The sequence below is a fragment of the Parasteatoda tepidariorum genome, chromosome 4 (genome assembly GCF_043381705.1).
Source record: "Parasteatoda tepidariorum isolate YZ-2023 chromosome 4, CAS_Ptep_4.0, whole genome shotgun sequence".
NCBI classification, from domain to species: domain Eukaryota; kingdom Metazoa; phylum Arthropoda; class Arachnida; order Araneae; family Theridiidae; genus Parasteatoda; species Parasteatoda tepidariorum.
In genome coordinates, this window is record NC_092207.1 from 88,154,271 (window position 1) to 88,182,011 (window position 27,741).

The 27,741-nt window shown below is 26.9% G+C and overlaps 1 protein-coding gene across 2 annotated transcripts in view; it reads right to left on the reverse strand.

Moving 5' to 3' along the window:
* LOC107453880 (neurensin-1-like) overlaps nucleotides 1–26,458 on the reverse strand; it is a 38,955-nt gene extending 12,497 nt beyond the window's left edge. The window contains exons 1-2 of one of the 2 annotated variants that reach the window (XM_016070881.3): nucleotides 26,085–26,458; nucleotides 8,675–8,770 (exon numbers count right to left, since the gene is read on the reverse strand). In XM_016070881.3, the coding sequence (XP_015926367.1) occupies nucleotides 8,675–8,743 (69 nt within the window). In that variant the 5' untranslated portion in view covers nucleotides 8,744–8,770; nucleotides 26,085–26,458. The remainder of the gene's footprint in view (nucleotides 1–8,674; nucleotides 8,771–26,084) is intronic. The other variant, XM_071180158.1, reaches the window with a different exon arrangement.
* Nucleotides 26,459–27,741: the final 1,283 nt, after the last annotated feature.

Here is a 27,741-nt window from a genome sequence, read left to right on the forward strand (position 1 = left end):
CTATCACTAACATCTCCATACTTATTGTGCAACATTTTATTAAACAAAAAATGAAGTTATTGAACTTATTGTAAGTTTGTTGATGGAATGTACTGTAAAAAACACTATTAATAATTCAGTGATAGTTTTTTGCAACATTTTGTCATACAAAAAATAGAATTATTAAGCTTAGTTTGAACCTGCTAACGTAAAGAGCACTATAACTAATATTACAAAACTTATTGTGAAACGTTTTATTAAACAAAAAAATTTAGTTATTGAGGCGATTGTAAACCTGTTGATGGAATATACTGTAAATAACACTATTAATAATTCAGTTATATTTTTCATGCAACGCTTTATGAAACAAGAAATGGAATTATTAAACTTTATTGTGAACCTGCTAATGTAAAGAACACTATCACTAATATTGCCTTTCTCATAGTTCAATGTTTTATTTAAAAAAATGAAGTTATTTAGCTTTTTGTGAACTTGTTAATGTAAAAAGCCCTGTAACTAACATTGCAATACTCATTGTGAAACCTTTTATTAAACAAAAAAGAAGTTGTTGAGCTTATTGTATGCCTGTTGATGGAAAATACTGCAGAAAAACCTATCAATAATTTATTGATACTTTTTGCGCAATGTTTTATGAAACAAAAAATGAAGTTATTAAGCTTTTTGTGAACCTGTTTATGCAAAGAACACATCACTAATATTGCAAAACTTATTGGCCAGCATTTTATGAAACAAAAAATGAAGTTATTAAGTTTATTGTAAACCTGTTGATGCAATATACTCCAAAAAAGAACCTATCAATGATTGAGAGATACTTTTTGAGTTATTAGACCTGATAATTGAATATACTGCAAAGAAAAATATCAATAATATTTATTCTTCTGGAACCCAGATCAAATTATTTTTGTTTTAAGCCTTCTGTTATTATTTTTGTTTTAAAACTTTTATTTTGTTTAATAAAAATAAAATTAACTATAAGAATGACAAACTTATAATTTAAGCTTATGTGACGGATGGGTACTGGCACAGAGCCATAGATCCTGATGAATAGCAATTATTTATGGGCTTTATTTATAGCAAAAATATGTAAGATAAGGCCAAATGATACATTCGGGATGAAAATCTATCGTTAAAATTAAATAAATGGCTTCGTAGCTTTGTTTAAAAGAATGATATATGATTTCATGTATTTAAAGATAACCCCTATACAAGAAATATATTTCTTTACTCTAAACCTTGACGTTGCTTTAGGCGCTTTTAACTGGTCAAAGCTATAAGGAATATCCATAACGATAAAATAACAACCATTGGCAGCAACGGAGTATAATGCAGTTTGAGAACAATATTATAGACCAAATATTTCAGCTGGAATGAAGCCACCTGTTGATGAACATCGTAACAAGTTTTTGAGTTTCACAGAAATTATAAGCTTATTTCCGAAGCAGAAAGTTGCAATCTTTGCATATCTATTTCCTTGTTTTTTTTTCTTTTGATATCACAAGTGAAGGGAAATTAATTAAGAGGTTCATATCAATCATCAATATGGAAGTTTAGTTTATTTATATAGTTATAGTTAGAATGGATGCAACAAAAGTTAAAACAATCAAGTAAACTACTATTAAATAAAAAAATATATAAGTTTAATGAATATTACTCATTTGCTGAGTTAATTTGTTATGCCGGTAATAGGCTATATTTTTACCTCCTTCGTTTTTAAAAGCATCACATATTATTAAGTACATTAGACTGAATATGAAGTTTTGCATTTAAGAATAATTACGTATTAGGTCAAGCTGCTAATACATAGTAAATGAGATTGTTTAATCTACTCTTAACTAAAATATATATATATAAATACCGCTAACATCACGAATTACTGTCCGTTGAATCTCTCATTTACCCTTAATCGCCTTAAGGAATTAATAATGGAATCGCCTTAAGATCGAATTCTATTGCATCCAATGAAACAGAATTGTGATGAATACGAATAGACCACGTTCTTTGACTTTTTGACTTCTTAGATTCGTTTTACACACTACGCAGTCAGTTAAAAAAGACATATTATTAGTTAGACATATTATTAGACATATTATTAGGCATATTATTATAAATTTTCAACTAACTGTTAACCGATTTCGTTCTAGTTTTGTGTTTAAAATTGAGTAAACATTTTTCAAACATTAATTAAAAAAATCGTAACAAATAATAAATAATTGTTAAACATTATTTTTTTACATGAATTTATCTTTGGATATGTGAATAGTATGCATAAAGTTTTTAATTTTCTTTCAATTGCTCAAGAAATAGTGAAAAAATTTAACTAATAGTAAAGGGTTTCATTTTTCGACGGTTTACTAACTGTACTTTTTGGCATTATTTTCATAAATTTTAAATTGAATTTTTGTCACAATTTATGTATTATTTCAAACTAATTTTTTGAATCAAATAACTCTATTTCAAATATACATTATAATAACGGGGTTTTTTTTTTTAAAAAAAAAAGCTATAAAATCTATCTGATTCTTCAACTTTTCTTATAATAATTCTGTTAAAGATGATTAAAATCTAATTGTAAATTATAAAACAATATACTATATACATACAAAAAGCTTTAAACTTTCTTAAACATTTTGTTTAAGCCATAGAGCAAAAATTATAGAGATTTCGAAATTCAACTTTCATTTTCAATGAAATTATCATTTCAAAATTATGCAAACAAATTGTTCAAGATCATTCTTATCTTTAAAATAAATATTGAGTAGTTGAAGGGAAAATATATTCTAGGTTAGTGGAACAGAAAAATTAAATGCCTTAAAGTTTCGGATTAGAATACACCAGCAATAGCAAAAACAAATAATAATTTATTGATATAAAAGTATGCGTAATTTGGAGTATTTATTTCAAAACATTTATGCCTCACATAAACTGAAAATAAGTCACAAAGGACAATTCTAATGTAATGAAGAAAATATTTTTTAAGTGTTATTGTAGCCTTTTTAATGGAAAATTTCAATACTACGCTTAAAAAATAAATATTAATATTAAAAAAATTTCAAGTCTAAGCATTTCACATATTATTATAAATTTCAAAATTAAATTTTCAAAGTAGTTTGGTGTTGTAGTTATACTGAAAGTTAACAATTATTTAAAAGTCCTAAACTGAAGTTTCGAGCATAACAGAGAAGTTTACCTAACACACTGTTAGAATTTTTCCTTCTAAAATAATGATAAAATTACCGTCAGCAGTCTGCCCATCCAATTAGCTGTAAAGTTTACGGTAAAGTACATTTTTTTACCTTTACGGTTTTGAAACCATTTACAACTAGTACGGCTGAAAAAAAAACATGAATATAAAACTATGCAGTTTTTTTAACCAATTTCAACGATCACTGTTTCAAAACCGTAAAATGGAAATTTAACTGAACATTCAGGGCTGCCAACTACTACGCTTTTTTGTAAAATATTTTATTAGGTGGCGGACAATTATAAACTAAAACTTACAGAATTTTTGGCTATTTCGCCAATATTTTAGAAGCTTCACCATGAGAAGGATGGAAAGCTTATATAAAGTGGCATTTTATATAAGCTTTCAAATCATTTACATGTAGAGGTGTGAAAAGTAACTTTAAATCAAATTTATAGGAGAAAGAATAAAGCATAAACTTAGCTACCACAGAAAGAATATTCCATAAGGCGAACAGAACCTACTCCATAAGGCGAGGTCCACAGAACCTATTCCATAAGGCGTGGAAAGTTAGCATGTCTGGATATTGAAGCTAGGCTTTTCGTTTGGTAATGGACATTGGATATAGGTTGTGGTTAGGAAATATTATAGAGTCAACTCTGGGAATCGAACCCCGGTCTATCGTCACGAAATTAACAGATCAGTCATCTCGGCTATAGTATGTACCCAGCTGCAAGGAGCTAAATGGCTGCATTAGGTGGGCCTAGTCGGTCCGATAAAATTCTGGTCGTTTAACCGTATTTGGTGAAAGCAGTAAATAAACGGTTTTTCTCACAGTTAACAGTTTAAATAGAATCTTACTTATGGTTATTTGACTATTTAGTTCGAAAATGGTAAAATTACAAGCAACAGTGCTATGTAATAGAATTTTTTTGAAAACTAGTCAGACATTGTATATCAGTCTATATTTTTGCTCTTTATTCTCTTACCATTTTCATGCTTCATTCTCTAAACCTTAAATAGGAATAATCTTGTTACCTAACAGAGTAGTTGACACCTGCGACTATTCAAGCGTTTTGGCAGTCTTCACACTCTTCTTCCAAAACTTATACCTTTCGCTATTGTGCGTTTTCTACTTTATATATTTAGGAACTATTTATTTAAATTTCTGCGTGATAAGATAAGTAAGGTTTTTCACGGAGAGTCTTGTGATTTTTTTTTCTATTTGTTTATTCTATACTTATTTTTACCTTAAAGGAATATGTGAAATAATTAGAAATTCTATCATACGACAAATATATATATATATATACTTTCTTCACTCTTTAATAATAACACTTTCCAACAATTGATTTTTCTTGTATGTAAAAAGTTAATGGAGTATTTTAACTGCTTTTAAACGAAACGATTTATTCGAAACGATTTATTCAATTTATAAAATATTAAAGAAAAAGTCTTTATCAGAATGAAATAAAATAATAACTTTAATTATATTTAATCTATGTAAAAAGGAATTTAGGAAATTTTGGCATTATAAAAAATATTTATTGTTTTTAGGAAATGCATGAATAAAAAGAATTATTATATACTTCACCTAGGCGTTGTACACGATGACAAACGCTCTTTAGGTAAAGTATGAATCACAATAAAAGAAAGAGCACATATTGTTTTTCGCTTTCCTTTTGTTACATTATGTTTTCTTATGTTATGTTATGTTACGTTAATATCTATATTACAGACAACGTCGAAAATGTGGGGAGCGTGAATATTGCCTAGTAATTTTAGGCGATGCATGAATTATGAAAATTATTATAATTTATAAAAGCGTCGTACATGTTCATAAAAAGGTCTCTAGGAAAACTATAAATCAGGAAACAGCATATAGTTTTTTTCGCTCTCCTTTTGCAGCATTATATTTCCTATTTTATGTTTTCTTATGCTTTAATATTTATGTTAAAGACAAAGTAGGAAACGTCAACAATAATGCCTAGTAATTGTAAGTAATGTATGAATTATGAAAGTTATTATACTTTGGCCAAGCTTCTTATACGATGACAAAAGTTCTTTTTGTAAAGTATGAATCACAGGAAAAGAAAGAATTCTTTTTTTTTCGTCTTTCTTTTGTCATTATGTTTCCTTATTTCATGTTATATTACCTTTTGTTCATATTTACATTACAGACAATGTAGGAAATTGTCGGAATATACTCAGTAATATTAGGCGATGCATGAATTTACCTACACGTTGTACATGATGACAAAAGGTCTCTCGGAAAAGTATAAATCACAGGAAAAGAAACAACACTAAATTTTTTTCCGTTTTCTTTTTGTTTTATTATATTTCCTTATGTTCTTTTTCTACATTAATATCTATATTACAGACAATGTAGGAAGTTTTGGCATAGTAATAAATGCTTAATAATTTCAGGCGATGTATGAAATATGAGAATTATTATACTTTACTCAAGATTTTCCTACAATGACAAAAGCTCTTTAAGTTAATTATGAGTCACAAGAAAGGAAAGAATTTTTCTTTTTCTTTTTTTTTTACTTTCCTTTTGTCATTATGTTTTCTGGAGTGACACTCTTTTTTTATGCTAATATTTATATTACAGACAATGTAGGAAAAGTCACCATGGTAAAAAATGCTTAATTGTTTTAGACGACAATTCTGAGAATTATTATAATTTATCTAAGTGTTGTACATGATGACCAAATTTGTTTAGCTACAGTATGAATCCTAAGAAAAGAAGCGGCAGATAATATTTATCAGTTTGTTTACGTTACGTTATATTTTTTATGTCATATAATGTTTTCTTACGTTAACATCTGTCTTACAGATAAAATATGAACTATCCGTATAGTTGAAAATACTTAGTACCTTTTAGTTTACTGATGTATGAACTATGAGAATTATTATATAACTTCCTTCGTTTAAAAAAAATTACTTAGTTGACTACCAAAAAAATTTATGTTTTATTTTTTCAATAAATCGATTTTAATGAAACTCAAATTTTGCTTTAACCAGCTTGTTCGGTTATTATTAATAATATCTGGTTAATAAAATCATCATTGTGGAAAATAATTCCAATGGCTCATACATCACTGCCAGGCTATTATTCAGTCATTATTATGCATGTATGAATTACTAAACTTTTATGCTCGTCTTAATAAAGGAAAAAAATAAATATTAACCATCTTGTTGCACCAAGAAATTTCTTTCAACTAAACTTAATACATCGTAATACTACTAATTATTGTTATGAAATAATCCTATTTCATACCATTATTTTCTTACTTGCGTTATTATTAACATACTTACATTATTATTAGCATACTTACATTATTATTAACATACTTACATTATTATTAACATACTTACATTATTATTGACATACAGTAATAACGATGGGTGTTTCGAGAGAATATAAATAAACAAATGGAAGTAAGTCTCAAGAATAAATTTTTCATAGCATCATGGTAAAATTATTTTTAAAGTATTATAATTTAAAATAATGAATTAATTATTAAGCTGATTTCATAACAGTCCTTCTACTACAGCAAAATAAACCAATTAATGCTGCTTTATGCACTCAAAACTACGAAGAGGTATGATTCGAGTTTGCCACTTCTAGTTTTAAAAATTCTGAAGTATCTTTAAATTCTTTTATAATATCGCTAATGTACTTATCGGACTACCATGATGTACAAGATACCCCCCCCGCCCCCATTCTCATGGATCGTTAGAGATCTGAGAGAGACCATTCTCGCCCTTTATTTTCGGATCGATATCTGCTCTTAGAGATTTTTTTTTTGTTGTTGTTCTTGTTGAAGTCTTTAACCGTTAAGTAAAATAATTAATTAGACGTATCTTATAACTGCGCAGAATATTGTTTTTAAACTTAAATTTAAAAGCTTGCTGAACACAAAAAAGTTTTCAAGTCAATGTGCAGATATAGAAAAGTTCTCCAGTCAATGTGCTGAGAATGGAGAGATGAACACAAGAAGTTTTGAAGTCAATGTTCAAATATTTCCTTTTGGAACCTTTCTTTTTAGTCAACGGTTATGCTTTAATTGAAAAGATGTTTGTTGCAATTGGTGGTACCATTTCAATAATCAAAAAAAGAAAACCACATGGACAGAAATATTTCATATTTACGTGGTATGTAATGAAACTCTTGTTGGGGTTGGTTAGATTATATTATTAAACATAAAATTACCTTGAGCTATCACATTCTAAAAGCCCATATTCATATAAATAACATCAAAATTTCACCTAATAATACCTGTCATACTTTTATATCTTTACAAAATGATAAAATTATAAATATTAGCAATTTTACGAATTATAAATACTCTTAAAATCAGCATTTGAGAACAGTTATTTTGCTTTAAAACTGATTTGAGTTTTCAGTTAAAAAAAATTTTAACTTGAAAACTGCTAGAATACAATAAAAATATTTTTATCAACATATATAATAACTTAGCTAAATTTTAACCAAATATACAATAAAAAATAATACTCGAAATCAATGGCGATGCCAGTCAACGGTGACTGGTCTAGGACCTCAAAACTCTTACTCACATTGTCAATAAAATGTTTATTTGTGGTCCCCTGGATTAACAATCAATGTAAGGATGGTATGTTTTTTTTCTGTTTCGTGTTTTGGGTTGAGTTGTTGCTGTAAAATAGCATAATTCATCATTATTGTAAACACTTAACCATAATTTACTGTAGTGCTTAATTTAAATTCAGTTAATTAATTCTTTCAAAAGTATATGCATAAAGACCAGTGAAAACGTATACGGAATCGTTAAATTTTGACTTTGACTAAATTTTCTTAATATCTACACGGAGAAAAAATGTTTGGTAAAATTACTATAAAGTATGGTAGTGACATTTCTGGTAAAAAAAACCATAATTCTTCTTAATAAAATCAAGCTATACTATATTTAAACCATTCATTTGCTAATTTTTCTGTTCGTATGGTTCGTATATTTATATTTATCTGGTAACGGTTTTTTTGAAATTTCCGGTTTTCAAAATTAAATTTTTATTTCTATACGTTTAGTAACAATACAAAACTGAAAAGCATATGTAACAAAATAAATAGTTTTCATGCCATGCTCAATAGTATCATAATAAAATTACAGAATTTCCCCACCGCATTTACCAAGTTTTAACACGTATTATAAAACCATGTTTAATTATTAAATTCACCGAAATCGGTATCAAAGCTCTTCGGTAAAAATTACCGATCCGTTTGGTATTTCCATAGAGACAAACACATGGTAAATGTTACCATATTCCGGTATTTTTGTCCATATTTTTTCCCTCCCAGTGTACCCCTGAAGCGTTCTTTTATTTTAATTCAAGTTATTAGGTTTATTATATTTCTAAACTGCTCTATGTTATTAACTTTATTTAAACTATTAAGTTTATTATATTTTGCAGCTGTTCTTTATTAAAGAATTTTAAGTCGAGATTTCTTACCTTTTCTGACGAGGACGCCTTTTGATCTTCAGTTCCTAATAGAGAAAAATTTTCATCTTTTGCCTGCATACCAATCAAAGACAATTTTTAACACTTCTAGAACATAAGATATAAGAGTATTAAAATAATTTACATACACACAGATTTTTCTTAAAAAAATATTTTTAGTTTCATAAAACTATTGACGAAATATTTTAGAAAAATGTATCATTATAAGATTGCGAAAATCTCACGAATATAATATTTAGTCTCCTGAGACCCAGCATTCGATATAATGAACAACACTTGGTATAATTGTATCACTTTAAAAAAACTTTCAAGATTTCTTTCCTGTTTGTATTCCTTCACAAAGTAATTGTCTATATGAAAATACAATTGGTTTACTTTCATTGGTTGGAATTTTTTTATTGCAATGAAAAGTAAGAAATTGTTTTATGAAACTTCTCCAGTTTTATGGCATATAAATATCTTATTATTTGAGTCTAATAGACTACGTTGTTCCATCACTGAAATATGGAGAGCGACATAATAAAATTATCCTGCAACATTAAAAAACTGCTAAAATTTAAAATGTTTATTCGTATGTAAAAATTTAAAAAAACAACTAAATTTAAAGTTATTGTATTTTTCTTTTTTAAAAAATATTTTATTGAACTCAAGGTTATTTACGTCGCACTAGAGCTGCACAATGGACTGTCGGGAAACATAATTGATGATGATCCGAAGACATGTCATCACAGTTTTGATCCTCTGCAGAAGGGATGGCTCCTCTACTTCTATAGCTCGACTTGCTAGAGGAGTCACGCTGTTTAGCGAGGACTGATATCGCGCAACCTCGGTCCCTTCGCAGGCTGATCAAAATAGTCACCCACCCGCTAACTGAACACAGCCAGTGGTTCTTGACTTCGGTGTTCTACTGGGAACCGTCTTTTTACGATCAGTCTACTGCGAGATGCTCTTACAGAGTTTAATTTCTTTTAAATTATATATTTCTAAAAAATAAATTTTTACCATTATTTAAAATCTGGGTCTCAGAAGAAAATAGTTTCAAAAGTTAAAATAACTTTTTTTTTCGTATAAAAAACTCAGGGTGTGTCTAGTTCCCTCTGTACTTTGGAGGGCTTATAACAAACAAAATATTAACAATATATCAAATTTTATTTTACCTGACAAAGAAACATCATGATTTCATATACGTTATATACTTAGACCTTCGATAATATGTCAGCCTTCAAGTCTAAAGTCAAATTTTTACAACACTTTTTACTACCTTATCTCAAATTATACTAGTACTGTTAAAATGACCAACTCTTCTTTATAAAATTATCAAATATTATCCTATTTACTACAAAATGGAATGATAATAAAATTGTATTTTACAATTTATTTTTCCAAAAATAATTACCAAAGCGCTACGGTAAGAATTACTGCAATTAGTGTTCATATAGTATGGTAAACTTTATCATATTACGGAAATTTTGACCATACTTTTTTTCCTCGGTGTGCTATTCATTAAGCTTTATTATTATCATTAATAATAATAATATTTTCCTTCTTCGTAAAAATTTATTTGATGTTTCTTGTATCATATTTGCAGTTAAAAAATATTTTATTAAGTCTTATACCTTATGAAATATTTGATTATATGTACTTATTTGCAAAGAAATAAATAGATTATAATCAAAGAATAAAGAATATTCGTAATACACAATATAAATTTTTGTATTAATTTGGTAGAGACTTTCAAAAGGCAAAATCGACGCAATAAGGCATTTCGTTTTTATTGAAAATAATCCCCCAATAAATCCTATTGAATATGCAAATTACAAAAAGTGCTTTATTTATAATTTTCATGAATTCGTGGGATAAGCCCATATAAACTTTGTAAGATTTTTGCTTAAATAAATAAATAATATCTACTCAAATCTACAGTCATTTTAAAGGAAATACAAATTCTTTAGTAATTTACACTTAAAAATGAATTTTAATATGAAATATTTAACATTCTAATGCGAGTAGTAATTTATGATCTTTCGCAAAAAGTACATTCTTATTTCTGTGTACTTTATAGGGTTTTATTACTTTTGAAAACTTACTTGTTTTCACAGTTAGACTAATGTTTTTTAATAATATATTTTTTATATCATTGACTAACTAAAGAAATAAATGAGGGAATAGTAATAAAGTGATTCCCTCTCTTTCATTTAATCAAGTGCAGAAAAGAAAAAAAGATAAAAACTCGCACAGAGCCGATATATATTTTCATTATTATGCATTTATCCGCAGACAGAAATGTGGCAGATGCGTCTTAAGGGTGAGTGTATTATTTGTCGACACACTTATTCGGTTAATTTGTTCTAGCCATTATTAATGGCACTGCGTAAATTTATGCCTTTCTGTTTTCCTTTCCAGAAAAATCCATCGAATTAAGAAAATATCCATAAGTTTTCTTCTTTTTCGAAGCTTTTTTGCCAAGAAAAGAAAACTCCACAGTTTGCAGTCCCTTAAACTCAGAAAAATACATTAGTTTTAGTTTATATCTGCGATTTTGCTGATTAAAATTTTCTGAACTTTAAAAAGGACAAATAGCTTTAATATTTAAACAGATTTTCAGTTATAAAAAAAAATGCCTATTTAGCGAAGTTTTCCTACATATATGAAAATAATTCTCAACTTTTGTTTATTTTTATGAGTTTAAATGACACTGTGAAAAATTGGCTTACTACACTGATAACAAAATTATGGTAAAATTTACTATACTATGGTAAAAAAGATTTAAACATTTCTGGCAAAAGTTTTTGTTGTTGTAGTTCATTTACATCTCACTAAAGCTGCACAATGGGCTATTGGTGACGGTCTGGGCAACATCCCTGAGGATGATCAGAAGACATGCCATCACAATTTTGATCCTCTGCAGAGGGGATCTCGTGCAAAAGAAAAATTAAACCAAAATATACGATATTTAAACCATTCACCATTTTTTACCAAATTTTACCGTTTTTTCATGGTTACAGTTTAACGGAAATTCTGGTTTGCAAAATCATAGTTCTTTTTACCACGCATGTAGTAAAAATATGTCTTAAAAGTAAATTTAACCAAATAAATTGTTTTTAGGTCATACGCTAAAGTATCAAAACTAGAATTGATTTTATCCTTTAATTGGAAGTTATAACCTTTTGATGTGTACGCCAAATAGAATGATAATAATATGTTTACTCTTCGATGGTTTCTAGTAATGATTTATTGAAGCCGCTGATAGGAGTTTGATGACGGTTTAATAATTTTCTTCCTAATATTTTTCTCAATTATAACAAGAGAAAAAGAGACATGAATGGCAGCTTCAAATATTTAATTAAGGAATTTTATAGATGCTGAACTGAAATGCATTAATATATAGTGTCTGTTTTATTCATATTTTACGAGGGTCGTGGTGTTTATTTACTTATTTATAAACCTAGGTCTTAAATCTTTTCAATTTGAAAAACAGTTAATACAAGTTTAGGAAATACAGCAAGAATATACATCCATTATTTAGCAGAAATCAACTCTACTACATTAATGCTTCAGAATGGTTAATGGAACGGCGATATTGCACAGCGAGAAAGTTCCCTAAGATAATTGTAAGTAAAACAATCATATACTGTCTTCTCTGTAAATTTGCACGAGATGCATCTTAACCAAATTTATTCATTTATTAATCCGCATCCAGTTGTTTATGAATAATTTTAACTCGCTACCTCTATTTTAAATAGCGTTTGGTAGAAAGACGAGATTGCTCGTTTAAGAAGACCCCTGTAACTCATATAATTTTTAAAAAACAATAGTATTTCAAGTATTTATTTATTTATAGTTGCACATATATACTCAGGCTTGTTTGCACATTTCAAAGTACGACTTATTTCAAGTCCTAGTCAAGTTGAAGAACAGGATAGCTCAGATTAAAGAAGGACATTACACAAATGCATCCGACGTAATGTGGAGGTCGTGGGTTTAAATCCGTGTATTTATCTCAGTGATACCCTTCTTTATCTAGTGCTATCTGCTCTTCAACTTGGCAATCGTGCATATAAGCTGAACTTTGCAAATAATACACAAGCGTGCATATGCATGTATGACAATAAATAAATAAATATAAATAACTAAATGCTTTCAGGGTTGTATTGGGATTCGAATTCGCTACCTCCACGCCTCCATTTTACGATGTTTGGACAGCCTGAGGCATAACATTTAAGTTAATCATTCATTTCAGCCTTGGCCAGGCTTTGTATTATTGCACATACTTTATAGTTTTACATGTTGTTAGATGTTACCTTATAGCTTACATAGAAAAAAAACTAACTGACCAAAAAAAAAAGTTAAATATTGTTTACCAAATAAAATAGATACTTTAGAACAACTTTTCATCCTAAAATCGCAATTTTCATCCATAAAATTAAAACTAGAAAAAATTTCGAGAAATCTGAAAGTTTTATAAAAAAAATCATTTCCTCTGAAATTGTATTCTTTTTCTCATTTCAAAGCAGCATAAAATACAAAGCATAGCAAAAATTTCTAATATTTTTATATAACAATTATTTAATTAATATTAACAATTATTTAATTAATTTGAAAATTATGCTAAATTCAGGAAAAAAAATATGAAAATTTTTGTAAAAGAAAATATGGATAAAGAGGTTTCCTATAGTTTTAAATTAATGAAAACCAGCTTCAAGGAAGGATTGTTGAAACTTAGAAGGGCGACAAATGCATTAAAAATATTTAGGAATGAATTTCAAAACAAAAATTGTTTCGAAAAGTCCCTTAAACATGATTGCATGGCGCAAAAACTGAATCACTCTCCGGGTGCTTTAAACCCTAGCCTCTCATTTTAAGCATCCTATGTATCTAAGAAATATGCTATCCAAACATGAATTACCATATTGTTAATTAGGTGCGTTTTAATACACAGTGTATCCGAGGTAACAGCAATATTCACTAACGAAACCAAATTAAAGATCAGTGAGCAGTTCACATAATCGATAGTTAGCTTGAATGTAGATCGCAAAACAAAATGGGGAAAAAAAATTGTTTTGAAAGTAAATTAAGCTTCTAATACAAAATTTATCATAAAGATCCAGATCGAATTACAAAGAATCTTTGAAAAATGAAAAATCAAATTTGAATTTAACACTTTTGTTACAAACTATTTGTAATAAAATAATACACAATAATTATTGTGTAATAAATGAAAGGCATTTCCACAATAGTAGAAAGAAACAAATTATATACCTTATTAGGAGGGTGATTTCAAGTATGCTAATTAATTAAAGCAGACTACATTATTAGTTATGAAATCAGACACAACTTACTTCCTCTGATGGATTTGATTTTATGAAATATGGGGAGCACATCCGCAATATGGGAAATATGGGCCATATAAATTGCTCAGGGGAGTGATTCAAAGTTTGCATTCCTTAATGTTAATTTACTGTTTTTACATTTCATCATATCTCGAGGATATTTTAAGTGAATCGAAAAATGCTGTACGTAAATATGAAATTCCTTTATCCAAAGATAACTCCATACAAAAAATTAAATTTTAATATTTAATTATTATTTTCATTATTTTATTTAATACAGGTCGAAAAAAATTTCAAATTATAAGGTATTCAAATATTTACATCTTATTAAAAAAATTAATTTAATAAAGCAAAAAAACAAACTTTGAACAGAATTGATTGAATAGGTCATGAGAAACCAAATTTAAAATATATGGCTTCCTTAAAATCCAATTTCTCAGGAGCTATTCGACAGATTTCAGTCAAATTTTGTATTTTGTATTTTGCCTAAGTGACCTAAAATTTTGTATACCTTAAAATTCAAATTTTTTTTACTATTATAAAAAAATATTGAAAAACAATAACTAACAATAGAAAATTGTTTTTTTACACGTAATTTCCCTTGGATTACTGAATTTTATAATTGTTTGCAAAATATTTTCAAATCACTTAATTGGGCCTATATTTCCCAGATTGCATCTACTGACTATATTTTGCTGGTCAGAAATCATACCCCTTCGAAGAAAAGGCTTGTTTATTCAAGACGGTTTTTGTGTCTGATTTCCTAACTTAAAATATCGCCTGATTCAATTAATTAGCATATTTGATGTCAATCCTACGAAATATTAAGATTTGAATCCTAGACGTCAAAATCAGATCATAATTTCAAAAATTATTCAAAGTTATTCTCTTTTTCCATTATTATTATTTTTGCACATTGTACTTTATAACGTCGGGTCAAAATAAATCAAATTTTTCCACTGTTATAAATCAGTGTTCCTTCATTGCTTGCTTGTAAAATACGCAAACTACGTAAAATCTTTTTCTCATAAAATACTCGGATCATGTCTTGTGAAAATCATCATAAAAGCAGTTCAACTTTATTAGGAAAAATAAAATTTTTACTAACCGTCGTTACAATAAAATTTACCGTCAAATAATTGTAAAATAAATCTAACATTCTACTCAAACTTCACTAAATTATACTACCCGATATGATAGAATTAAGCAAAAAAATTTCAAGCAGGCATGTATTTCTTATCCTTGCAAATCTAGTCAGGCAAAGTTAATTTCTTAACTATAAATAACATGAAATGCTGAATAAGCACCACGCAAATTATGACAAAATTCACCAACATAAACGGTGGATAAACGCCACCATAGACGGAGAAAAAAAGTACATTTATTGTACTTGCTATATATACTATCGAATTTAATTATACAAATTAACAACAGTTAAACATAAACAAAGCTTTATAAGACAAAGCTTTTTTTTTCTTTTTATTTCCCCTGCCTTGCTTATTTTTATTAAGGAAAAATGGAATCCCAATCACTTTGCTTTAAGAATGATAAATATAAAAATTTAAATTACAATCAATAAGGCAGCAAATGCAAGAGCATTTATTGTATGTAACAATACATACTTTTCACATAATAATAATGCCTTGCACTTAATCTATCTATGCTTAGTCGTGCCAAATAACGAACGAGCACTTAAAGGCAATTCAATCAATGCTTATTCATGCCGCTTACTTCAGCTGTACATGAAAATTAAAAATGCGCAGATGAGTCATTCCTATATATGCAATATATATATATATAATATATATATACCAAGTATNAATGATTTTTCATCATTGATAATTATGCATATATAAATAATGCTGAAAAATTCACATTATATATATTATCAATGATGAATATAAAAGCAAATCTCTTTCAATTTAAACAAAAAAAACGGCCTTTGCAAATCTGATTCAGTATAGAACAATAAAGTTTCCGGCAAAACATAGTTCTTCATTCAAAGCATAGTTCTTAAAGTACAATATTCTGAAAAATTCCAATTTCTTTTCTTATTTCAAACATCTCATTCACGTACGAACTTACTCACAAATGTAAAACATACGACTCACATGGGTGTAACTCTTGTAAAATTTTTCCGTTTCACCTTCCCTGGGGAAATCAATAGTTCTTCCCACAATTTTTCGCATTCACTAAATTTGTTCTGGTGTTTCTGATTTGTCACAACTCAAATATCTAAACGTTGGTTTGCCTATGAAACAATGCAAAAAAGGTATTTTTTGTAGGATTCAACACTTTTGTGGCACCTTTCTCGTCAGGCAAGAAAAATTTCTTCTCCGTTACGTTTGAATAGATATCAGTATTTATTTGCAACGCACTTTTGCAGCTGGATATCGTCCATTTGTTCTTATAGGTATTTCTTTTTTATTTTATGATTTTTAATATTTTTACTAGTTCTTTTGTCGAAAAAGTATACCAACTATTTTATTTATGTTGTTGTTACTAAGCATACATTGTGGAAGAATGAAAATAAGTATGATTAAAAAAAGGTTTGCACGTTTGAATTGTTCCAGGTATATATCTGGTTTCTTTAAATTCTTTATTACGCTTAACCAATTATTGTTTACAAGGAAAAAATTTCATATAAAAAAAATTATCGAAATAAATTTATGTTCCCTGCCTAGACATATTGAGCAATTTATGCACTAATTCTTTATTAGGGAAATAAAACATTTTTGCACTAAGTTTGTTATAATTTATTGTATGATAATATTTATGTATCTCAACTATTTTATCTGTGTTGTTATAAATAAGCTTGCATTGTGAAATAGTATAAATAAAAAGGGTTACCAAAACTGAAAAGTTCGCGCTTAAAAATTCTTTCTCGTTCTATTTTCTTTATATTCTTTACGCAGAACCAACTAAACTGTAAAATTTCCGCTACGAAATACCTACACTCAGGGAGACGGCACTTTTTACGTAAAATCCATTTTAGCCGGAACATGTCACGGAACAAAAAATCTTATGCACCGTAATTTTTACAACAATAATTATAGTAAAATCACTGATTTACTCTAATTAAATAAATATTACGGTATAATATTTTGCGATAAAAATGTAAGTACTGGTACTTTATACTGTAACTTGATCCAGAATTGTTTACAGTCTACTTTTATACGAAAAATAAATCACATAAATTTTTAATAAATTTAACTCATTTTCATTGCCTTTACATCTGAGCACATTATCCTTCAATTCTCAAGTAAGTAAATGATACAAAAAGAAATATTTATGTGATTTTTTTATGATCTTAAAATGAGTTCAATTGGTATCAAATGCTATAAGTAGGTAATTAAAAAAATCTCTCTTTTTTTTCAAATGTTCTATTTTTACAGTAACAGTTTATTTCATTTTCAAAATTTGAAAATACTACCTTAAATACATTAAAGATAATTATTCTTTTACAACCAGGTACATTCCTACCCATCTGACGATAATGACACATGCATGCCTGCGCATGAATTCTGCATGGAAAACGCTAGCATAAGACAAAATAGTTGCAGAAAATAATAAAAGTATAAAATAATTACAGTACAGAAGAAATAAAAATCATATCTGAAAAATTTTCCCCTTTTTCTTCTTTTAAAAAAATTTAACTATTATTTTCCCTATATGGATATATAATTTATTTTAAAAGATCAAATAATTCACAATGAATTTAATAACATTATAATTATGTGCTTACTCCCCTTCTATACTTTTTTCTTCAAAAAAATAAAAAATTATAAATAATAAATAAATAAAAATCACGCAAAACAAAATTTTACGAACATGTGTAGCTGAATATCAAATATTTCTTTTTTAACAGCAGTATAATTTATTCTTTTTAACTCACAGTCAAACCCTATTAAAAATAAATGATTTTTCCTCCAGTTTTTTTTTTATTTTTTATTTTATTTGCAGCAATAATTTAATACCTGGTTTGGTTATTCTAAATTAAGGTAAAAAGCAATTTTTAAGTTTGCATGAGTAAATATACTTAATTTATTTACTATAATTGGTCTCCGAACTGCGTTTATTTCAACAATACTCAGCGTCAGTATTGATCCAAATGAAGCCATAAAACGTGGCTTATTTATTCAAATAGCCTCGAAAATTTTGTACAAATAAATCATTTATTGTCCTTATTCAACTCTTCATGCATTATTCAATATATCGTTAAATAAAAAAAATTCAACAATCTGATTTCAAAATTTTACAACAGCTACATTGTAACTTAAATTAGTTGCATTGCCTAGTAAGACTTTCATTGATCTAGCTAATTTCATGAGTTTAAAAATAAATATTTATCTTTTCAAATACAGAATATTTAGAAGGATGTCATAAGCTAATTAAAGCACGAGCCAAAAAATTATTATAATACTGTTGTAATCATGAAATAAGCTATAAAAAAAACAAGATAATTTTACTAATTGTAATTTTAAATAAGTTTAAAAACAAGAAAATATGTTCTCTTCCCTTCCTTAAAATCACATGCAACACATGACTGTTAAGCATAGCTACAACGTTATGACAACATTATACTCTCACACACAAAAATTCACATTTTTGACGATACATCAATCCTTGGACTGTATTTAGTTATTTTAAACGTTCCATTTAACGAAACGCAAACTCTCAAATATTGAACAAAACTACTTTTTCATTCGTGTGTCTAATTGAACTTTGGGAGTCTCCTAGGAGATTCTATATAAAGTTTTAAAATTATTTTTATTGTATGGTGGGAAGATAAAGGGTATAGTGCACCCACTTGTCATTTGTCATCAGCATTTTGGATTAAGCCTAATGTTTTTGACGGAATTCCGATCCTCAAACAAATAACTATAATAATTTCCCTAATTTAATGAAAGTTTTGACGAAACATTTTGCAGGAAAGGTTNCACTACTATTTTGATCAATAAAAAAATATATCACAACTACGATAATATGTATAATTAACTATGTTTTAGTTGAATTTATAAGCAGTTACAATTGACCCCGTAAGTGGGGACAATTGTAACAAGTGCACCACTGTCAAAAGTTGTTAATAACTAATATAATAACATTTAAAATAAGGTATTTAATTTTTCTAGTGGAGGATAGTCTACTATCAGACGTCCGTCAATTAATACTAATAATATATTGGATTTTTTGTTAGTTAAAAATAGTTAAGGGAAAAATGTCCCAATTGATTCCACTCTCCCCTACTGATTTCTTTGAATGAGCTCACACACACAAATACAAAAATTTTAAATTTCAAGCTAGTCTATAGGAACATCAAATAAGAACAAAACGTATTATCTTTATTCCACAAAATCTTCAAAGCTTTATTTTTGAAAAGAAAGTTTCATTTTAAGAAAAGTTTTTATTGTTATAAAAACTTTTTATTATCACGTGATTCAAAGACATAATATGACAAGAAAGCTAGAGAGTAAATTGAATATGCTTATTTAAAGTTAAGAAAACATTTTGCACTTATTTTATCACAACATATTTGACATATTTCAGATCTAAAAGTGGTTTAAAGAGTGAATTACGTGAGGAATTTTTAAGTTTAGACATGACAAGGAAAGGAGGCACATTTTTAAGAAAATAATTTTAGTTGCTTTTTCCAACCACTATAAGTATCCTTTATTTATAACATTTAACTATTTTTGTTAAACTCGATTAAAATGAAATGTAAAAGAATTTGTGCATACATCGTCAGTTCATGAATCCCAATCAGGATTGTAATTTTTTTCGATAAAAACCTTTTTTTTTTTCAATAAACGAGAAGAAATTGGAAAGGAACTGGAATATATCATAGAATCTGGACAAAAAAGGAAGAAACTAAAACTGACCGATACAACTGTTAAGTGATAAGTATTATGTAAATAGTTTAATTTGAAACAAATAAAGTTTTATTACCTCCTGCATTGAGAAAAAATATTTGGTCAAAACTACCAGAATACGGTAAAATTTCCCTCGTTTTTGGCCTTACCGAAGCGCTTTGGTAATGATTTCGGTAAATATGCTAATTCATGATATGTTATAAAAATGTAGTAAATGTGGTAAAATTCGGTAATTTTATCGTAATACTGTAAAACATGTCATAGAAATGATTTATTAGGTTAATTTTCCTTTTCAATTTTCTATTTTTTACTAAATGTGTGGAAATAAGAACTAAAGTTTAAAAAAACAGAATTTCCAGTAAACCCTTATCATATGAACGGAAAAATTATCAAATGAATGATTTATTACAGTTTTATTTTTACCAGAAATGTCCTTACCATGCAGTGTGGTAATTTTACCAGAATTTTTCTACATGTGAATAATGATAAAAACTTTAATTCTTCAAATAATAAGTTTATATTTGAAGAATTTGAAATTACATCAACCAATAAAAAACTTGTGAAGTACATGCTGTGGGAAAATCTGAAGCCACCACTAGAGGGCATCATTGAACTCATTAATATTCAATTTGTAACCGTAACCTTCATCAAAGATGCTTGAGAAAAAACACCTACTCCTTTTTGAAGCAATAGTATCATCCTCTGTCTTGTATACATAATGTTGTAGACAATATATTTTTTGTTACTTACCCCTTCGACTTGTCATTTCACATTTGAGTTTCCTTTTTTTTAAAAAACGATATCTATATTCACTAATAGTTGAATTGATCTTCAGAGAAAGTATTAACCCGGTAAAATAAGTAAAAGACAAACAAGAGTAATACATGATGTATTACTAACGACCAATTTGATTTGATTTTCCTTTTGCTCTACTAAAATTCACATACTTTCCCTACGAGTACCATAACTCAATTATTACTCACGAATTAAACGAAATTTTTAGAGAATAAGAACTAAGACGTAATGTTTGATCTATCTCTCTTTGATTCTAGGATATTCTTTCAAAGTTTTTTCGAAAAAAAAATTAAAATAATCCTCTGTGTTTTTCCAAGCAGGCGATAAAAACAAGTTTTATAAAATTGAATTCAATATTTTTCAAATTCAAAACAAGTAATCAACTCGCTGAAATTAATTCATTTGAAGAGGAGATTGGCGTTTTTAATATCCTATAAAAAAAATGTATAAAAAAAAATTATATATATATATATATATATACATAAAATGTCTTTATCACAGCATCATGTAACCTTTTTCAATAACAACTTCTTGTCTTTTAATTCCAAAATTTATGTATTTGCTCTTTAGAGGAGAACAATGTGTCAACATCATCAATNTATAATAATTTATTATAAATTTATGAATGAATATGCTATGAATCTTTAAATGAAAAAAAAATTGTTTCATTAAAAGGTCGAGCATTAATAAATTTTGTAATAAATTCATGTTTTAAAAGATCAAACATTTGAATTTAAAACATTTCCTTCAAAATAGCGAGAAAGATTTAGTGACAGAAATAGAACTGAACAAATAAGAAAATATCGAATCAATAGATTTCATCCAATTGGAAAGAAACTAAATAGAGGCAAAAACATTTTCAAAGCAATAATTTATTAGAACGTTTCAAAAAATATGCCAGCGAGAAAAAAATAAAACAAATATCTGAAAGGAAATAAGTGATACAATTCAATCCTTAAACTAAGCAGTAGCAGAAAATCTATAATCCAATTTTAAAACAAATAAATGAAATAAATAAATTATTCAAATATTACCAAATACATCTAAAATGTAATGATATAAATATTTCATAAAATAAATAACTGAAGATTATCCCTTCGTAAATAAGGGAAGATCGAAACTTATGCTTTTGTTTCGCAATTTATTAGCGATGGAAAAAGTCATTCTAGAACTTTCGAAGAAGGCTTAAAAATTGAGAATATTGAAAATTCAATGTATTCAGATCTATTTTAATATTTTATGCGATAGGTCGAAGTATTAAGTTGAAAATAAATTATTTAAAAATCATGAATGAATAAATAAATGTCTCATGTAAAATCTATATCCATATAAAATCAAGCAAGCACAAACACTACGCCCAAAAAAATTCTTTCATTCATTTATTCATAAATGACCCGCTATTTCTATACTATTTGAAAAATTAAAAGAAATGCTATGCATACATAGATGAAATTTATTCCTTTATTTTTGATAACTCGGAAATATTAATGAGGTTAAAAAATATTTTTATATTCTCTCAGAAAAATATTCTGGAAAAATCATTGTACTGTATGATAATCAACATTAGATTTAAAAAAATTATTTGGTTAGCATAATTAAAATATACTGTATTCATTTGGTAGTTTTCAAAGTATACCGTTTTTACAATATACCATTCATTTGGTAGTTTTTATTTTTATATGGTAACTGCTTACCGAAAATTCTGGTTTTTAAAAAATTATAGCTCTTATTACCACATAGTTCATAAAAAAATTCAAAACTGAGAAGTGAATTTAACCTAATAAATAGTTTTACGCCATGTTACATTTATTACCAAATATTATCATATATTATGAAACCATATTTTATTGTTAATTTTCCCAAAGTCAATACCAAAGCATTTTGGTAAAAATTACCGATCTATTCAATATTCTCGTAGAGCCAGAAATAAAAGCTGGTAGTTTTTAACATACTTTTTTCTCAGTGTACTATTTGAAAGTTTATGTGTAATTAAAAAATAACCAGAACCTATATAAAGTATTTTGAAAACTGGGAAAATATTGATGGAGTTAAAAAATAATTTATATAGTTTTCATAATCTATTTTATTATTATCATAAATAAATATCAGGAGATCATTTATTTTAAGACATGGGTACAAAATATGTATTTTTAATTCAGTAATTTTTGGTATAAACATTTTATACTTAGATAATTTTAATATATTTTAGAAAAAGTTTCAATGTGTGTTGTTGAAATCGTTTTTTTATTTAGTTTAAATGATGAATTTTTATTATAAGCATTAAAAAAATTGGTATAAGACTTGCACTGATACAGTAGCATGATTAGATACTTTTAGAAACATTTATAATCAAATTAATTGCGTTAAAACTTAAGATAACATTAAGCTTTTAAATTATCAATTCTTTTAATGTTAAAAGCTCAATACTCAAAACACATTAAACTTCATTAAGTAATAATTTTATAAATTAGAAAGCATTTTACTTTTTTTTATTCAGTTCAACCAATTATTCAAGAAGCATTTATCTTTGGCACTTAACTCGAAATTGGATAATCATCTAAAGAAAAGTTTATACTAACATGAAATTATATTATAAGCCCAATAGAAAACTCATATTTATTTTTTTAAATAGTTTTTGAAAAAAAAATTGCAAATTATCTGGAGCAAGAATACTCTGAAAGTTTTCCAAAAAGCAATTCACAGCAATTTCAAAAGCAATATACATACTGTGTTTAATCCTAAAAACTAATGTGTTTAATGAAAAGGAATAATAATTTTTGAAAAATATTAAAATATTAATTTAAATATATAAAAAAAAAATTTAAATTTCCAAGAATTTTCGTCATTATTTTCACGTATTATCTTCTTTTATAATAAAAAGCAAAACTCTTAAAGTATACAAGTATATTTTTTATCTTACTATCTTTTCATCTAGTACATATTTTTAAAGCCTAAGTAAAACCAATTTCGAACTCATATTGTTTAAACAAGTACAGATAATCTACAAAGAAAAACAGATGAAAAACAGTTCGAGCTTTTATTATTGGTTAAAAAAAATACACCATCACACAAGAACAATCAAGACACTTTGCAATAAAATTCAAAATAAATTTATAAAGCAAAATTGTACTGGAGTTAAAGGGAAAAAATAGGTCGTTTAAATGAAATGTTCATTTTACAAAAAATAAGATAACTCATTCAAAATGAACATAAAACTTAGTCATTATTAACAAAACAAGTTTTATAATTTGCTTTGAATAGTTCAAACTGGTCAAAACTACGCGAAGAAACTACTAACTTTTAAACTACTTTTATCCAAAAACTTACTTTTATCCAAAAAACTACTTTTAGCAAAATGTACTAAAACATACCATAAATGTCCGTAACATACCAAGTTAAATGGTGTTTTTTTTTAAGTTTTATAAATTTCAAACTGTATATTGAATAGTTTTAAAAACGAAGTTATAAGTCATAGTTATTGAGCAAAAAGTTTGTAATATGCTTAACTTTAATTAACATTGTTTTTACGTGATTTTTTTTTCAAAATTGAATAGTAATCGTTTTTAATTTTAAGTCTTATATATCACACTGTATATATCGCACTTATATTTCACACTGTATATACTGTATTTATATTCCTAATTCTAAAAATAAACATTAAAGTAATAGTTATTGAGTAGTAAGTTTATAAATTGTTTAACTCTAGCTAGCCTTTATTTTGTTTAAAATTATTTAAAAATAACAAAGATAAGAAGTATAAAATGGTTGATAAGTTGTTTTCTTCAAATAAAAGTTACATTTTCTTAAAGGACAAACCTCACTAATGTTTTCATTAAAAAACAAAACTAATTATAAAAAAGATAATCTTTACGAAATTGAAAAACGGTTACATTTGAAAACAGTGCTTTAAAAGTTTAGGTCAAAATTATTTCAAATAGGTATAATTTAAGAGATTTATCTCAGAAAATATTCTAAAAATCTCTATGTCTGGTAAGCGTTACTCGAAAAATAATAAAAATAAGAATTTACTTTTAACTGAAATAAACAAATATGTATTATGAAACTAAATAACCTGCTCCATGCAAAATAAGAAGCATTTTTTATAATTAAATACTTTTCATTTAATTTTTTTTCTTGATATAAAAATTAAAACATTTTTCTCAAAGTAACAAAGTTACTTTTTCATTAAAATAGATAAGAAACAAAATTTTAATTTTTACTCAATTGAAAAATATACATGATTGAAAACATCGCACAAACATTTTATGGCGTAATTCATACAAATACTATCCTCAAAAGCGATTTTTGCTTCTATATGTCTAAGGTTATACAAAAATTAAAATGGCATTTTCGATGTACATCTCAAATTTGTCTAATAAATTCACATTAAAAACTTTTTTTATTTAAATGAATTTTCAAATTTTTTATCTTATGTAAACTTTGAATGTTCTAAATAATAAATTTATTAAAAAACTCATTCCTTAAATTTATTCAAGGAAATATAAAAAAACTACAGAGTTATCTTCCAGAAAATTTTTACTTACAAATTTCGACCAGCTCAGTTGTTTAAATTTAATTTTAAAAGTATTAATTTATTAAAAACACTACCTCATTTTATCGTTTTTTTATTTTCTAGTACTTATGAAATTTAAAATTTTAACTTTATTTTTATGATTCAAAAAAGTTGTCTTACTCTTTTGGTAAATTGTACTATTAATTTTTCTTAATTAAACAACTTTTCAAAAATGTACGTAAGCAAACAAGCAAATTTTATTGTATAAAAAAATGTAGAATTTCAAATATAAATTTGAACTTAATTTTTAATTTATGAAATGAAAAAGTCTATGAAAAAATTGTTTATAGTTTAAACTTTCTTTTTGTTATTTTACACAAAATGATTCTAAGATATAAAGCTGTACATTTATATTTGAAACAATGCAGTTGAATAAAAGAAGCAATTACAAATGCCAATGCCATATCATACTCAAACTCCACACCTATCAAAATAAAATATTAAAATTAAGAACTTTCAGTTAGTTGGAGTTTATTTTAATTTAAATAGTGCTATGCATAACTATCACTCCAAATTGTTATGCTTAAAAGTCATAACTCAATGACTAAAATTAATATTTTGCAACTATTTAAATAAATGTTTTTTTAAAAAAACATTTAATGGAATATATCTTATAAAACTGTTTTAAGTTTCTCTGCGAAAAGTTTTTTAATCTGAATGATATAAACAATGACATTCGTAATACAATATGTCACATTGATAACAATGATTTAATTTACTATAATTACTGGCAGAATATCAAATACAACAGTCTTATAATAATAACAGTCTCCTAACCTGTTGAGTATGACCCACCTGTTGAGAAAAAATAGAAAAACGAAACGGAGCCTTACCTGCTTAAACACCAGATGGCCGTTTTGAGTCTGCTTCCATTCTCTTAACTTCCACAAATTCTAGCGCAATTTTATCAAACTTGCACCAGTCAGAATAAAACCAAACGATTTTAGTCGCCTAGTGGACGCGACAGAAAACTAAAAACGATGAATTCGGAAATTAAAGGAAAAGGGATAAATAGCAGACGATTGCGGGAAATCGGACTATCTGCCTTCTTGGCTGCAACGACAACTGCCGGGATAAATGTGTGGCTGCTATGATTCCGAGCCCTTTTCACTGTCGCTGCGATCACACAAAGCGAAGTGGAGCCGAATTTTTCCTCTCCTGAGGGGAGAGCTGATCGTTTATTTTGTTTTCTTCCGAACAGTGGAGTGAACACCCACGCATTGAGCCTCAGGGTAGCTGGAATTTCTTCAATGGATTTGAATTAAAAGTTGGAGTGATATAGGGAAAATTAAAAATGCAATATTATTGTTCTTTACTGTTTTTCTTTGAACTGACAAATTTAGGGACTCGACTTCTATAGTTGTTTACATTTTAAATAACAGTTTTTACTTAAAAATAAAAACTTAAAAAGCTTTTGAAAAGCACTGCGTAATTAAATTGATGCTTTCGCTTAGATATGCACTTGAAAATTTTCAATTTCAGCAAATAAATGAATAAATTTAAGAGGAGTAAGATTATAAATACTAAACTAAAATATTAATAAGGGCTTAATCCTTCCGGTCACGTGTATCTCGAGTAATCCTCGTTTTATAATAGGTCGATTTTTTATTTAAGATATATTTTACCTATTCAAAATTTCCCTCGGCGATAGATAAATACTCCCTAATTAAAACACAAACAGCTTTATAATAAGTCTATTTCATAATTAAATTGGCAATATTACAAAGTTTAAACTTAATCATAAATAGAAATGAGTAAACCTATTAACTCATTATCGGTCTGAATCTCGCAACTTATTTACATCTCAATTTATCTCAAAAAAATTCGTAATCCTTAATATTTTAAATAGAAAACATAATTGAATTCATTCACAGGAAACATAATTTATTGAAGTGGTACTGTTATGAAAATAAAAAGAAAATTATAATAAAAAAGAAGAAAAAATGACTTAATTTTTTCAAAAACCATCGTGCCTTTTAATTCAGATCTTTTTTTTTTTATTTAAATTAGTAGGTAAAGAATTTCTCACTTATGTGACTGTTAGTAAGCGGACAGTTCATGCATAGACTGCTAAAATAATTTTGTGAACTCAAATGTTTTTTTCACTTAAATCTTTATTTGTGATAAAACTACTTTCTTAACAACCCATCTACTCTAAACATGACACTTATTCGACACCAAACAAAAATTAGAAAAATATCAAACCACTGCAGATATAAATGCATGCCATGAAAAAAGTGGTATTCCGCTTCATTTAATGGTTTCCCAAAATGTTAACATTTGACCTTTAAAAAACATGGTTCAACTACATGTTTTCAAAAGTCAAACTAGTGAACTTGACTTGGCTTAGACTTGCTGAAACGTAGAATATACGGTATACGAACCCGTTTTGGTGAACGGAGGGGGATTTGTACTTGAACAAAGGGTATACGGTGTATAAAACCGTTTTGGTGAAGATTTGGTTGTATTAACCTGATGAAACATAGAATT